At 33.1% G+C, this 13,788-nt stretch overlaps 1 protein-coding gene across 1 annotated transcript; it reads right to left on the bottom strand.

Annotated features, from left to right (window-relative positions):
• Nucleotides 1-4,343: 4,343 nt before the first annotated feature.
• On the bottom strand, nucleotides 4,344-5,344 carry LOC123922487 (F-box/kelch-repeat protein At3g23880-like). Its single transcript, XM_045975204.1, has 2 exons — nucleotides 4,467-5,344; nucleotides 4,344-4,347 (listed from the first exon to the last, which is right to left on the bottom strand). Exons 1-2 carry the CDS (start codon nucleotides 5,342-5,344, stop codon nucleotides 4,344-4,346), a joined length of 882 nt encoding a protein of 293 aa, XP_045831160.1.
• Between the last annotated feature and the right edge of the window lie 8,444 nt (nucleotides 5,345-13,788).

Raw genomic sequence — 13,788 nt, 5'->3', positions numbered from 1 at the left:
ATATTCCCATAATAACAATATTTAATAAAAGGAAAAAGAAATTACAAGAGAAATCATTGGGGGACATAGAACCTGATCCAATAAAGTGCAGGTCAGCCCAAATGCGTGAAGTTTGCTGAATGAGAATTTTTTTTTCTACCCCAACATTTAACTATTTACCCCTATACATATTTTAAAATATTCTCATTCTGCCCTTATTTTACTATATTATTTTTTATCATTATTTATTTTGTCATTTTCTGACTTTTCCGGAGGATGTTGTACACCGGTAAACTCTTCTACTTTTCCGATTTGTCGGTTACCAGAACACTTCGAAAAAAAGTGTTCAAGTATGTAAAAATTTTCTAAAATTTTTTTTGGTTACTGGAACACTTTGGAAAAAAGTGTTCAAGTATGTAAAATTTTCTATTTTTTTTGGTTACCGGAACACTTTGGAAAAAATGTTCAGATATATAAAATTTTTCTAGAATTTTTTTTGTTTACTGAAACACTTGTGACCGTAAATTTTTTCTAAAAACTTGTGACTATTCTCGACAAACATGTCCGCTTGTGATGCCATAAGTAATCAAATACTTTATTCCTTTGTTCAACTGATTTCTAGTGGCAATAGATTTGGACTTATATTTGGGTTGAAATCTTCCATTTCCTTATAATTGGTGAGATTCGGGTATTGAGTGGTTGAAACTATGAAGTAGCTGTCACCTAGCTTGATTGTATAAGTCAAATTTGCGAAATAGCGATTTCTAGCACAACCGCAAGTTACAGGTACTAGTAAGGAAAGGCTTGGCTTGGAATCAGCTTTTGCAATGGATAAAGGACTCATATCAAATATATCAGATATGTTTGTTAGGCTCAAGAAATTTGGAGATTTGGCAAAATATGTCACATAGGTTTCACATTAAGGAGGTGAATCGGCCTTGCATGAAAAGTTTATTTCACTGATTTGTAGAGCTGCAGCTGAGATATTAGTGACAAAAAAGCAACATAAAAATAGGTATATATAGTAACGTTGCATATATAGTAACGTTGTGGTCCAGTTTGGTCCAAATTTGGAGATATAGTAACTATTGCAATAGTAGAAAATAGGAGATAATACCTTAGGCAAACAGCATATATAATACCATAGTAGAAAATAGGTCAAAAATGGTATATATAGGGTCTGTTTGGTAAAAATAAGCTATAAGCTAGCTGATAGCTGATAAGCTAGCTGATAGCTGAAAAGCTAGCTTATAGCTGATAGCTGAAAAGCTAGCTTATTAAAATTAAAGTGTTTGGTAAAATTAGCTTTTAAAGTGGTTATTAAATATAAAATTACATAATTGATAGTGGGTAGTTTATTTTTTAGAGTGGGTAGTTATTAAATTAAAGGGTAAAAATGGAATAAAGTGTAAAAAGCTATAAGCTATAAGCTCAAATGCTACTTGAAATAGCATCTGAAAAAAAGCTATAAGCTAGTACAAAAAGCTTGTTACCAAACACCTCTAATTTTTTGAAACAAGCTTATAAGCTCATATAATAAGCTATAAGCTAGCTTATTTGTGTTATCAAACAGAGTCATAGTAATGTTGTGGTCCAGTTTGGTCCTTATAGTTCCGTGTTGAGCAGCAGTCTTGGAGTATGATACACGGAATTGGATTTGATGCAGTTATTGCATCAACGCAGTAACTGTTTCTAACCCCGATCCGAAATGAATGGCCAAGATTATAATCTATATAAAATTAGTTATTTTATCAGGAGTTTCTGATCTGTTGTGTGCAGCTAGGGGTGCTCAAATCCAAACCAATCCAAATAAAAACCGAAAACCGATCCAAAAAAACCGAAAACCGCAAAAAACCGAAGTTTTTTGGATGTGTTTGGATGTTCTTTTGTGAAAACCGCTGGATCGGATCGGATTTCGGATTGATTTCTTAAAATCGAACCAAACCGCATACATATATTTTAATATTTATTTATCTTTTTATTAGTATAAATATATATATTGCATTAACCTTTTTTTTTCATTTTAAATTTTGTTAATACTATATGTTAGTTTAATTTAATCTATTTTTTTTACTTTTTATATCTTTCGAATATAATTGGTAATTGTCATTCCAAAATATTAATTTTCAATATATTATATGTTATATTTTACATCAAACTTAATATTTATTTTGTCAAAAATGTCAAACTATTATTTTGTAGCGTTTTTTATAATATTCATATTTATTAAAAAAAATTACAATTTAAAATTTGGATATCCAAAAACCGATCCAAATTAAACCGCATAATATTGGATCGGATTAGATCGGATCTTTTTTATTTGTCATCCAAAACCGAACCAAACCGCAAATGAATTTATTTTTGGATCGGATGAGTTTTTGCCTCAAAACCGATCCAAACCGAACTGCGAGCACCCCTATGTGCAGCTACCATTTTGTGGGTAGTGGTTACTTCAGCCGATCCAAATCCGAATGATACCGGTACTACTCCTGTTTATGTTTTGATGTATTCGTGTCAAAGTACCGGTGTGGTGTAGACTATTTGATATTTTAAAAAAAATAAATAAAAGAATAACATGATATTATTAGAAAAATTAAAAAGACAAAACAGTTGCTTGTTGCACAAAGATCAAATGCTCTGGCTCACATCAAAACAACATCTAAGAAAATGGCAAAATTTTTAGATCACAGTAAGTAATCTAACTGATTGTCTAATCCATCATCCTGTAACCATGGCTGCTTAGCTTATCCGTGTCGTGCAATATCAAATGCTTTCCCACTTCCATGTAGCATTGATAGTGCCCAATGTGCTTGAAGTTACAATCTAATGTTAAAAAAATAAAGTACTCATTAGACTAGCGGTGAAAAAGCGAAACACGAAGCTCACATAAGCTCACATAATTAATAGAAATGAATTCGTAATGTTCACAAGTGAATCAATATCCATATATGAATCCAGTTAATGAAAATATGTTATAGCTACAAACAAATAAATATGTTAATGAAAATTGAAGTAAATGAAATCATTATGTTGATACCATAGTCACATAATTCACTTAACAGACCGTGAACCGGTTCACAATGCTTTTTCGAATTCGGTACATGCAAATTCATGAAGAATTCACTAAAAATCGCGTAACAAGAGAAAGTGTGCACTTATTTATAGTGTTCTCAAACTTTAAAACTTGTGAAACTAAGCAACGTGGGGCTTTTTTCCTCTTCATATTCCTTTGCATTCCTTCACCTTTCACAAAGCTCATTTTATTAGTTTGTACTATTGTTTATTAGTAGTTTGTTTATTTTTGAAAGGTAGTTCCTTCACTTATATTTTCTCGAGTGGAAGCGAATGCGCTGGACATTCTGAAATAACTATCAAAGTTGTGCATAATTGGTTGTGAAAGATAGAAGAAATAATTGAAAGTGATGATGAGAATGATGCTTCTTCTGAGATAGCTTTTAAGAAATTGGAGCATCTGCATTTGAGTAACTTACCAAACTATCAAATAGAGAATGGGCAAATTGTAGTTTGTTACTATTTTGTTGGATTTAGTTACTGATGTACTATTTTGTTGGTTGGACTTTTTTTTTGGGTAAGGTGTTGGATGGTTTTAGTTATTAGTTAATGGTATTAATATTTTTTATCATCTATTTTTGTTAATTAATATATTCGAACGGCTGTATACCCCCGCGTACCTAATTCTTTGAGAGTGCGTACCGACATGAATTGCGAACGGTGTGACTATGGTTAATACCAATTTCACTAGCTAAAATAGATTGTGTGAAATATAATAAGAAGGAAACAAATTGAAAATTGATTGATGAAGTGAAAGCATTATATGTCATGGTATGACAGAAGTAGCAATAAGAAACTTAGATAAGTCAATGCTCAAAAATTAGAACAATCCAAACATAAAATTTCTATTATACATATTTCTAACTATCATATCGTTTCAAACTCGATACCGAAGCACAAGATTTACCCGGATAGGAGCCAAAAAGATACACACAACTGCACTACCAGGCAGAGAAACAAGAAAAAATTGCCCACACACACCTAAACTTCAAGTAACACAGAAAACAATAAAACCAGTTTGACAGTAACATACTTAAAATAAGACAGAACAAACCACAGCAAAGCCACAGAGTAAATTGCATAATGACAAGGATACATACAGAGCAATTGAATTAACATAAATTCAAATAAGCAAATTTGTAAGAGAAACTTACTCTCAACAAACTGAAACCAAACTTTCTACATAATCCTTTGCTTCCTCGAACCACCGTATGTTGTTTCTACATTTAATTCTCTCAACTGTTTTATCATTTAAATTATAGATAAATGCCTGGTAGCGATCTTTCCGTGATTCATCTGCAAAGATCGCCATATCACCATTTACATAAAGGCACGCCAATTGAAAACTGGCATGCATTTGAAGATTCTGGTAACTAATCTTAAATAATTGAGTCCAAGACTCTCGAACCCCGTACTGCTTCATTTGCCATAAAACAAATTCAGTTTTGTTGGAATCATGATAAAAACATAGACAGTCCATCAGAACCCTAAGAACCGGCTTAAAAAGTGGCACCTCATCATCAAAACCTGGAGGCATCAGAAACTGCTTGTATGTCTCTGTTGAAAGGTATAGCGAAACAATAGAGTTGTCGACAGCCAACCAATTAACGGTGCCACTAAAATGCACACCATCAGTAATACGTTGTCTATGATAATAAGTATCAAACCAATTAAAAGGAACAACAGGAAAGCTCTGAATATTTCTCCAACAATTATCACCACCACCACCACCTACACTGAAAACTTTAACCTCGCTTTTCCATGAACCTTCTTCTTCTTCATTATCTTTAGCACGAAACGCTACAACCTTGTAATCTCTGGTTGAAGCAGTAGCATCATAACCAAACGTGAAGTCAAAATGGCCTAAATCAGGGTTGCGCCCGTGAGGTAACAACCCTAATTTTTTAGATATTTTTCTAGTGGCAGGGTTCCACAAAGAGAACTCAATAGCAGTTCTAGAATAGTAAAGCAAGCAGAGCAATCCGTTACAGGAACCAACAAGCTTGATATGGTCGATGGATGGAATTTTTGGTGAGTCATAAAGGTTTTTGATGGATGGATTTTTGAGTATACGATACACGGGGAAAGGTACGACATTAAAACATGATAAAGCTGGATACCAAAACAAAGTGAGGTGTGGGTTTTGTGATGAATTTTTAAGATGCTTATCGATGAAGTTTGAATCAGATATGAAAGAAAACCATGACTTGCTTAGGCATTTGAGTCGCAAGATTGTTTTGACGTCAAAGAATGGTAGTATTTCGGCCAGGAGTTCTTCGGGTAGAAACACCATCGGCGATGAGGATGAGTTCTTTCGACGACGACGTGGCTTTTTTCTTTGAGTGTCGTCCATCATCGGCGGCAGTAGTGAGCGTTTGTTTTGATGAAGAGAACGATAAATAAAGAAGGTAGTAAGAAGAAGCAAAATAATAGGAACTGTCGTTTTGGATTTGGTTGAGATTGCGTAATTCAGGCGCTTCTTTTGGTTTCATTTTGCTTTCTAAAATTTCAAACTTCATTTTGCTTCCTGAAATTGAGCTATTGGTTGTTCAATATGGATCCTCGGCTGCTAAAATTTCAATTCTTTTTTTTTCTTCCACTTTTATCTTGTAATTTTTATTAAAAAATAATACAATTTTGTTTTGATTAGAATTCAAATCCGCGACTCATTAATGCAAAACAATATTTTCAACCACTAAAGCAAGTATATCAATTGTAATTAAAATTATGTGCAATAACTGATAAGCACCATCGATTTTCCGGAACTCTTTTTTACAAATTTTCCGATTTAAATTTGTTATCGAAAAACTTAGGCAAAGTGTTCCGAAAGATGTTCAGGTTAGCTACGGTTTAACCCTGGCTAAAAGTTCAAAACTCATTTTTAAAATTTTTCGAAAGAGCTAATATAGGAATATTGATTTGTTTGTAGGACTAAAGAGATAAATATAACGGTAGGAAAAAAATTCACAATTTTATTCGTAACCTTCCAAATTGTCTTTTTACCCACAATTTGGATTTGTTTTTATAGTACCTACAATTTTTTATTTTTTTTATAAAGTATAATACCTACAATTTGGTTTTCGTTCCTAAGGGCCCGTTTGGTGCGCATGATAGCATAGTGACAGGATAGGATATAAAACAGGATAAGGATAGGATAGGATAACAGCAGGATAACAGTTATACTCAGTTATCATATCCTATGTTTGGTGCACACAGGATAACAAACATGATAACTATTATATTTTGTTTTTAATACATACTTGCTCATAATAATATGATAAGATATATAACATATTTAATTGACAAAATTACTCTTGTAAAACAATTGTTATTTTTTTAAAATTATTTTGTAATACTTTGAATTTTTTAAATAAAAAATATAAATAAGTAATCAAATAACTTTATATAATTTAAAATAAAAATCATGAGAAAATAATCAAGTTTAATTTTTTATATGAATCATGATCAAATAAATAACTCAATAATATATACATGTTAGATAAGCCAAATAAATATATGATATATCTCATACGTAAATAATAAAACTATTATTGCAAAAGAATTATATTTAATTTTTAATAAAATTTAAATTAATATCCCTATTTATCAATTTTTTAATAATCATTTTACTTTAAAATATTGTAATTTTAGTAAAATTTTGATTTTTTAGAATATGTAAATTACAAAATTACCCCTGTGAGAAAATCACATATATATTTAAAAATTAATTATTTAATTATTTATATTTTATTAATTTTATTTTATGTATTTTAAATATATTTTATAAAATAAATCAGTAATTTTTTTTCTTCTTATCCTATCCTGCTGGTAACCCAGCTCAAATTCAGGATAAGAATTATAACTAGAGAGACAGGATAGGATAAGCTTCAGGATTAACTTATCATATCCTGCTGTATCACCAAACACTGGATTGCGGCAGGATATGATACAGTTATCCTATCCTGTCTCTTATCCTGTGCACCAAACGGGCCCTAAAAGTAAAAGATACCACGTAAATATTTGCATTTACAAATAACATTCTATTATATTTTTAATTCTGACAAGTTTTTAATATTTTTTTAGCATAATATATATATATATATAGACAAATCGTAAGCATAAAAGGTTCATAACATCTTCTTTACCTAATTACCATAGACGGAAACATCATCCCCCTTACCCTAATTTTTTTTACTAGTTCCCTTACCCTAAATTTTGATACTAAAAAAAAATCATATCTGACATTAAAATTTGATTTTATTCGATTCAATTTAATGCGAATTAATTTATATTGACATTTGAATATTTTTCAAATTATAATATTGTAAAAATTAACATTACTAAACAACAAATATTAATCAATTTTCTTTTTGTAGAAGAAGTAACAAATATCACTAAAATTAAAACACACAACTGGTGAGTTGTCTATTCGAATTCTAGTGAAGGACTAGTAGAGCTTATTGTTAGAAGAGAAAAAATAAACAAGAGTGCAATCAACAACACAAGAATATAATGTGGAAATTTCAAAATCGAAAAAAAAAAAAACCATGATCTTTGTTAAAATAGACAACCATAAAACACTACAAGAAAAATGTTATTTAGCTTCAAGGTTAGACCATTTCTAATGTTATTAGTGTCGGTTTAGGGTCCAAAAATTCCAACACAAATGGCTTTTTTGAAATTTAATTTTTTAAAAAAACTTTGCATCACTAACATGGACAATATTGTGGACGCCGATGTTTTTAAAATATAATATTTAGGACCAATATTAAATAAACATTGAAATATATGTACATTGTTGGATATTTGAATTGGCCTAATTTTGCTAAAACAAATATTCTAACAAGATGTTGGAAAACATGTTACAACATCCTTTTTGCTAAGGAAATCTCGTGCATTTAATATTAGCATCTGCTATATATGGAAATCCACTTATGAACGCGTTTATTGAAGATTTGATCTAATCATGTGTTTTTGAGATAAGTCAAACTTAAAGGAACAACTGTATGACTATACTTATCTCATAAAGTCATTCAAACACTTATGGAAAGTTTTGATCTACCTTTGACGATAATTGAAAATGGATCAGATCACTTTTATGACTCTCAAGGAGCGTCCTATCTATTCTGAAGCAAGTGGAGCGTGCTGGCTCACTATATATATGAAGACCAAGACTAAGTATCTCATTGAAAATATTGAAATATACATTTGAGTCTATGTTAAGTAAAAGTGTCTTTATTTGTTATCTGTGATTCTTACTTGTAGATTCTATAACATGAGTTAAAAACTGAGTTTATTGTGTTTGATTTGTAAAGTTACTCCTTATGGAAAGTTTTGATCTACCTTTGATGATAATTGAAAATGGATTAGATCACATTTATGACTCTCAAGGAGCGTCCTATCTATTCTAAAGCAAGTGGAGCGTGCTAGCTCACTATTTATATGAAGACCAAGACCAAGACTAAGTATCTCATTGAAAATATTGAAATATACATTTGAGTCTTTGTTAAGTAAAAGTGTTTGTATTTGTTATCTGTGATTCTTACTTGTGGATTCTATAACACGAGTTAAGAACTGAGTTTATTGTGTTTGATTTGTAAGGTTACTCCTAAGCTTTGAAGTACGGAGTTAACCAAGGTTGTCAGAACCAGACCGGTCATCGAACCGGCGAGCTCACCGGTTCAAGGTTCAATTGGTCGGACCGGGTTCAATCGGGGTCGAACCGTTTTTAATTAAATATATATTTTAATTAATATATAAATAAATATATATGAATAATTGCTCAATGTTTCATCATTTCACACATTAAAAAGATAAAATATCACAAGACAAAATAAAATAAAATTTATAATTCAAACCAAATGAAAAATAGATGAAAAACAAAAGTCTTTCCTATTCCTACGACGTCGTTGTTTTGTTTCAGATTTTTTTTTAAAAAAATAAAAATTAAAACGACGTCGTTTTGCCCTATTTTATTTTATTTAAAAAAAAAACTGCAAAACCGCTTGAACCGCCCGGCCGGTTTGCCGGTTCAACCCGGTCCGACCCCGGTTCACGCGTTTTTTTGCCGGTCGGTTTCCTATCCGTTTTATGCTCAAAACCGAACCGTTTTCATGACCGGTTCACGGTCCGACCGGTCCGACCGTCCGGTTCGGTCCGGTTTTGATAACCTTGGAGTTAACTGTGTGTGATTCACTTGAAGTTTTTAAGCAAGAGTGAAATATTGTCTAGGTGATTGTCACCACATCATTCCCAACATTATATGAACAACACAGGTTGTGTTGGTTGAGTGGAAGTGAGATGAGATCTCATGTCTAGGAGTTCCTAGGCAGAAGTTGCATGAGTAGTGTCGAGGTTATAAGACGTAAACCAAGGGTTTGCTGGAGGTCTTAGTGTAAGACGTAAATCCAAGGGTTTGCTGGAGGTCTTAGTGACTAGAGCTATTAGTGGATTTCCTTCCTGGATTGGTATCCCCCAGAGTAGGCAGTTGGCTGAACTGGGTTAACAATTACTTGTGCAATTTATTTTTTTTTCTGTCAGTATTACATGTTACGTCAGATGTGCCAACAATAAAGTACAACATCATTCATAAAGCAGTTGTTGGGACATCTGTGGTAACATCATTCAAGTGATACCAGAATTTCATACATGTTTAAGACCAATCTAGGAGATTAAAATAAATAAATAATATTTTTACACTAAATAAATAAATAATATTTTTACACTCTAGCATAACTCATCTGCCACTGTGAAGCTGTAAGGTATTGGGTTAATCCGGAGTGGCACCCACTACAACAAAATTGTTCTGGAGCGTCGGCCAAAATGAGACGCTAAATGGCAAAAAACGGACGCTACAAGGTACTTAGCGTCGGCTTAACGTCTAGGTCATGACAGACACTTAAATGCCTGAAGCTAGACAGTTGCGTTCGGCAGACGCTATTTGGCGTCCGTCTGAGGAGACACTATGTTTAGGGTTGTAAATTTGCATCCGGTGGAGCGGATCTCCGTGGAGCGCAGCTATGCTCCATTTCTACTAGCTCCTTTTATTCCTGTCCATTGAACAGATGAATGACATGTGGGAAACTAAAAATAGAGGGTTGAGATTTAAAGGTTATAATTAATTATTCTTTTAACAAAAGATTAAGAAAAGGAACCCAGAAACGACACATGCGCCGCTTCTTCTTCTTCTTCTTTCTCTGTACAATCATCGTTTCATCTTCCCCTCGCCGCCGCTCGCCGTCATCACAACAGCGGCGTCCTTCCTCCATTCTTCTCCACACACCACCTCGTCATCACTACTCTGGCTGTTTTCACTACATTTGAGTTGAAACAAAGATGAATTTTGACAAATTTTAATTATATAAAAAGATAATTTTTCAAACCATTTAAATTAAAACATCTGTTGTAACTATGAATTGGGGAATTTTCTCACTGCATTTGAATTAAAACTGTTTATATAAGGATTTTCTCACTGTATTTTAAAGAAGGGGTCAATGTCAATTTAACATATTTCAAAGAAAGGATCTAACATTACACTTATAGCAACTGTTTTAATTCAAATGTAGTAGTGAAATTTTCATGGATTCAAATGAAGCAAATGAGTGAAAATTACATGGCAGCACAGTAACAACACAATTCTTAATTCTATTTGAATTTTTCTCTACTTGCAATAACAAAGAGGACCAAGAATAAAAAAGAGTGTAGTTTTGAAAAGGAATAATACCTTGATCATGAATATTAGTAATGACGTTGGGTTGCTCTGCAGCAGCTTCGACATGGTTGGGTTCTGTCATTGCGGCAAAACGGGCCGGCGGCGAATGCGAAATGACAAGATGTTGAGGTGGTGCGTGTGCGTGGTGGTCGATTGAGAAAAGGGGAGGAAAACCGCCGCCCTATGATGGCTGGAAGGGGGTGGCAGTGACGGTGGCTGAGGTTGACAAAGTGACGAAGGAGGAAGATGTTTTTAATTTTTAATTATTTAATTAAAGTCATTAAATTCCAACCATCAGATTCATTTTTGCCACATGTCCTCAATCAATTAAAGGAAAAGGAAGAAAAGGAGCTCTAGGAAAAGGAGCAAAGCTGCACTCATCTCCGTGTGGATTGCCCCGTTCGAAGCTCCGAAAACAAAGATTTTATCCCCGTGGGGATGGAGGTAAAAATCCCCCGCAGACACTTTGGGGCGGGGATCGGGGACGAAGCATCCGTCCCCGCGGATTATGTGTAATTATTAGTAACCAAATTTTTTTGCAATGTTTTTTGATTATGAATACATTATGTGTTGTTTTTATTTTTTAAAAAAGAAAGATGCAAAATATTTGTTTTTTTACATAAGACAGAAAAAATAATGTCATACTACTGTCATAATTTGACCGAAAAATATAGAAATTTTGTTAATATATTTGATATCTGTGGATCTCCGCGGGAACCGTGGGGATCTGTGGGGATGAGGACAAATATTCCCCTTGGGAACGGGGATCTAGGCAAAATCTCCCCTGCATGCACTATGGGGCGGGGAACGGGGAAGCTTCCCTGCACATTCCCTGCCCCGTTGACATCCCTAGCTATGTTGAAGCTACAAGACATCAAATCCAATAGCACACATCCCTCAAAATCTTAAGATCATAAACTTTTTGAGTTGGAAGAGTCGGATTGAAATGTAATGAAATTGAGAGAAAGGCTCACATATAGAGAAGAGAAGCAAAGGACGACAACAATTTAAATGAGTTTAGCACCGGCAACACTGATAGACATTTCTTTATCATGCATTTTCAGAGTGGGACTGCAATGTGGGCATTTGATCCAGGACCACGCTATGCGTGAGGGTGAGTGTTGAATATGTGAAGTTGTGTTGTTGGAGATTGTTTGAAGTCCCACATTGCTTAGGTTCCCGGAGTGTGAAGTGTATATAAATATGTGAGGGCAATCTCACCCTTTGAAAAACTATGGCTCTTTTATTTGCTCAATGTGAGGGAAGAAAGAACCAATTAAAAACATAGTAGATTCAATAAATTCCACAAATACTAATAGACTTTAGCAAAATCTATAAACAACAAGCATGTACTTTCTCCAGCATGTTAGAGATGAAAAGAAACAGCCACAGTGTATATACATATATGGATCACCCACAGTGTAAGCATGCTATTTTATACACTTTCATTCCAAGCATGATTTAGAGATGCAAAACATGATTCTAAAATACAAAGCATGGAAGATCACAACCGTATCAGACAATCAACCAAAGAGTCACACAACACAATTTAATCCCAATTTTCACACTTGTCGCAATGAATAGAATAGAATAGAGTACTGATGCAAAAATCTAATTACCCCGAAATTTCCTCAAAGGAAATTAATTAACCTTCAAGAATCAAGCAACTTCATCATTTAACCAAACAACAACAAAACCTTAAATTTCATTGAGAAAAACAATAAACAAAGAGCAATAGCTACGAGCCAGTAAATTTAGGGGACGTATGGTGGCAGAAAAGTTGAGGACGACAAACTGTTGGGGACGAGTGATGAAAGCTACGAACCAATAAATTTAGTCTCACCTTCAACATTGCTTTTCGACTCTTCTGCTTTGCTTTGAGCCTTCAGTTCCACATGCATCTCAAAGTCCAATTAGAGGGCAATATGTATATAGTTTTTGCAATTGACGATACATTCATAATAATAAAATGCAAATTGTGATTTATTTAGATAAGCTATAACTATGATCCTAAAATCTGTCACATTATTTCATTTTGCATACTTTCGCGAAGCTAACAAATGTGCAAATGATTTGGCTAATATAGGATGCACGTTGGATTACGAGATTGAGATTGCGTACTATGATAATTGTCCATCTTAAATTAGTGAAATTTACACTAATGATAGGTTGGGTATCACTACCCCTAGATTGATTGAGCTGTAATTTTTCTTCTTCGGGCGTTAGCCCTCTTCATTATCAAAAGAAAAAAAAAATATAATAGTTTAGATCAATTTCTTGGCTCAAAACCCTTTTCGATGATAACATTATAGAAAGTTTTTCACACGTTACTTCTAATTAATACGTACGATTCAATATGTGTCTAAAACCATTATTTATTGAACATTCATCTCAGTTAAAGTTTTAAAAGTTAGGATTAGTAATCATTTGTTACTTGAAATCAATTCCACAAATTTGTCAACTTCTAAAAAGCAGTAAACATATAGATAATTGAATAATATTATATTTACAATTGCATATGATCCTCAACAAATTTGTAGAATTAAAGTAGTTTATCTACAATATGTACATTGCCCTTTGATCTATGAAGCAATTGATTAAGTTTTTACTTTGTTTTACTTGCTTGAATGTCATGACCATATGTCAAACTAAATTTTACCTTGTGAATCAAGTCATCATCAATCAAAGAGCTACTTAGTACTTATCCATTTAAATAAAGAGTTCATGCACTGCCTTTTCTAAATTCATGTACAATCTCCAAAGCTCAAATAATCTTCATATTTGAGAGGCTTTCAAGATCTGCAAGTGAAGAATTCTTTTACGAGTGAGGAATAAACATAGTCGGCTACAACTACACTGTAAAGAAAATTAAAATTAAACAAACAAAGAAACATGAGATAATTGGTCGCTAAAATATCGGTCGCTGAATTGGTCGCAAAGGATCGGCGACCAGGGTTTTCGTCACTCCACAATATTGGCCGCTAATTTGGTCGCCATTGGATTTAGTGACCGATTTTTAAGATTTT

The sequence above is a fragment of the Trifolium pratense genome, linkage group LG4 (genome assembly GCF_020283565.1).
Source record: "Trifolium pratense cultivar HEN17-A07 linkage group LG4, ARS_RC_1.1, whole genome shotgun sequence".
Lineage (NCBI taxonomy): Eukaryota > Viridiplantae > Streptophyta > Magnoliopsida > Fabales > Fabaceae > Trifolium > Trifolium pratense.
This window is presented reverse-complemented; position numbering and strand designations above follow the sequence as displayed.

Excerpts from the sequence above, each read along its gene's own strand:
- LOC123922487 (XM_045975204.1), bottom strand. The coding sequence starts at position 5,344 with ATGGTGTTTCTACCCGAAGAACTCCTGGCCGAAATACTACCATTCTTT.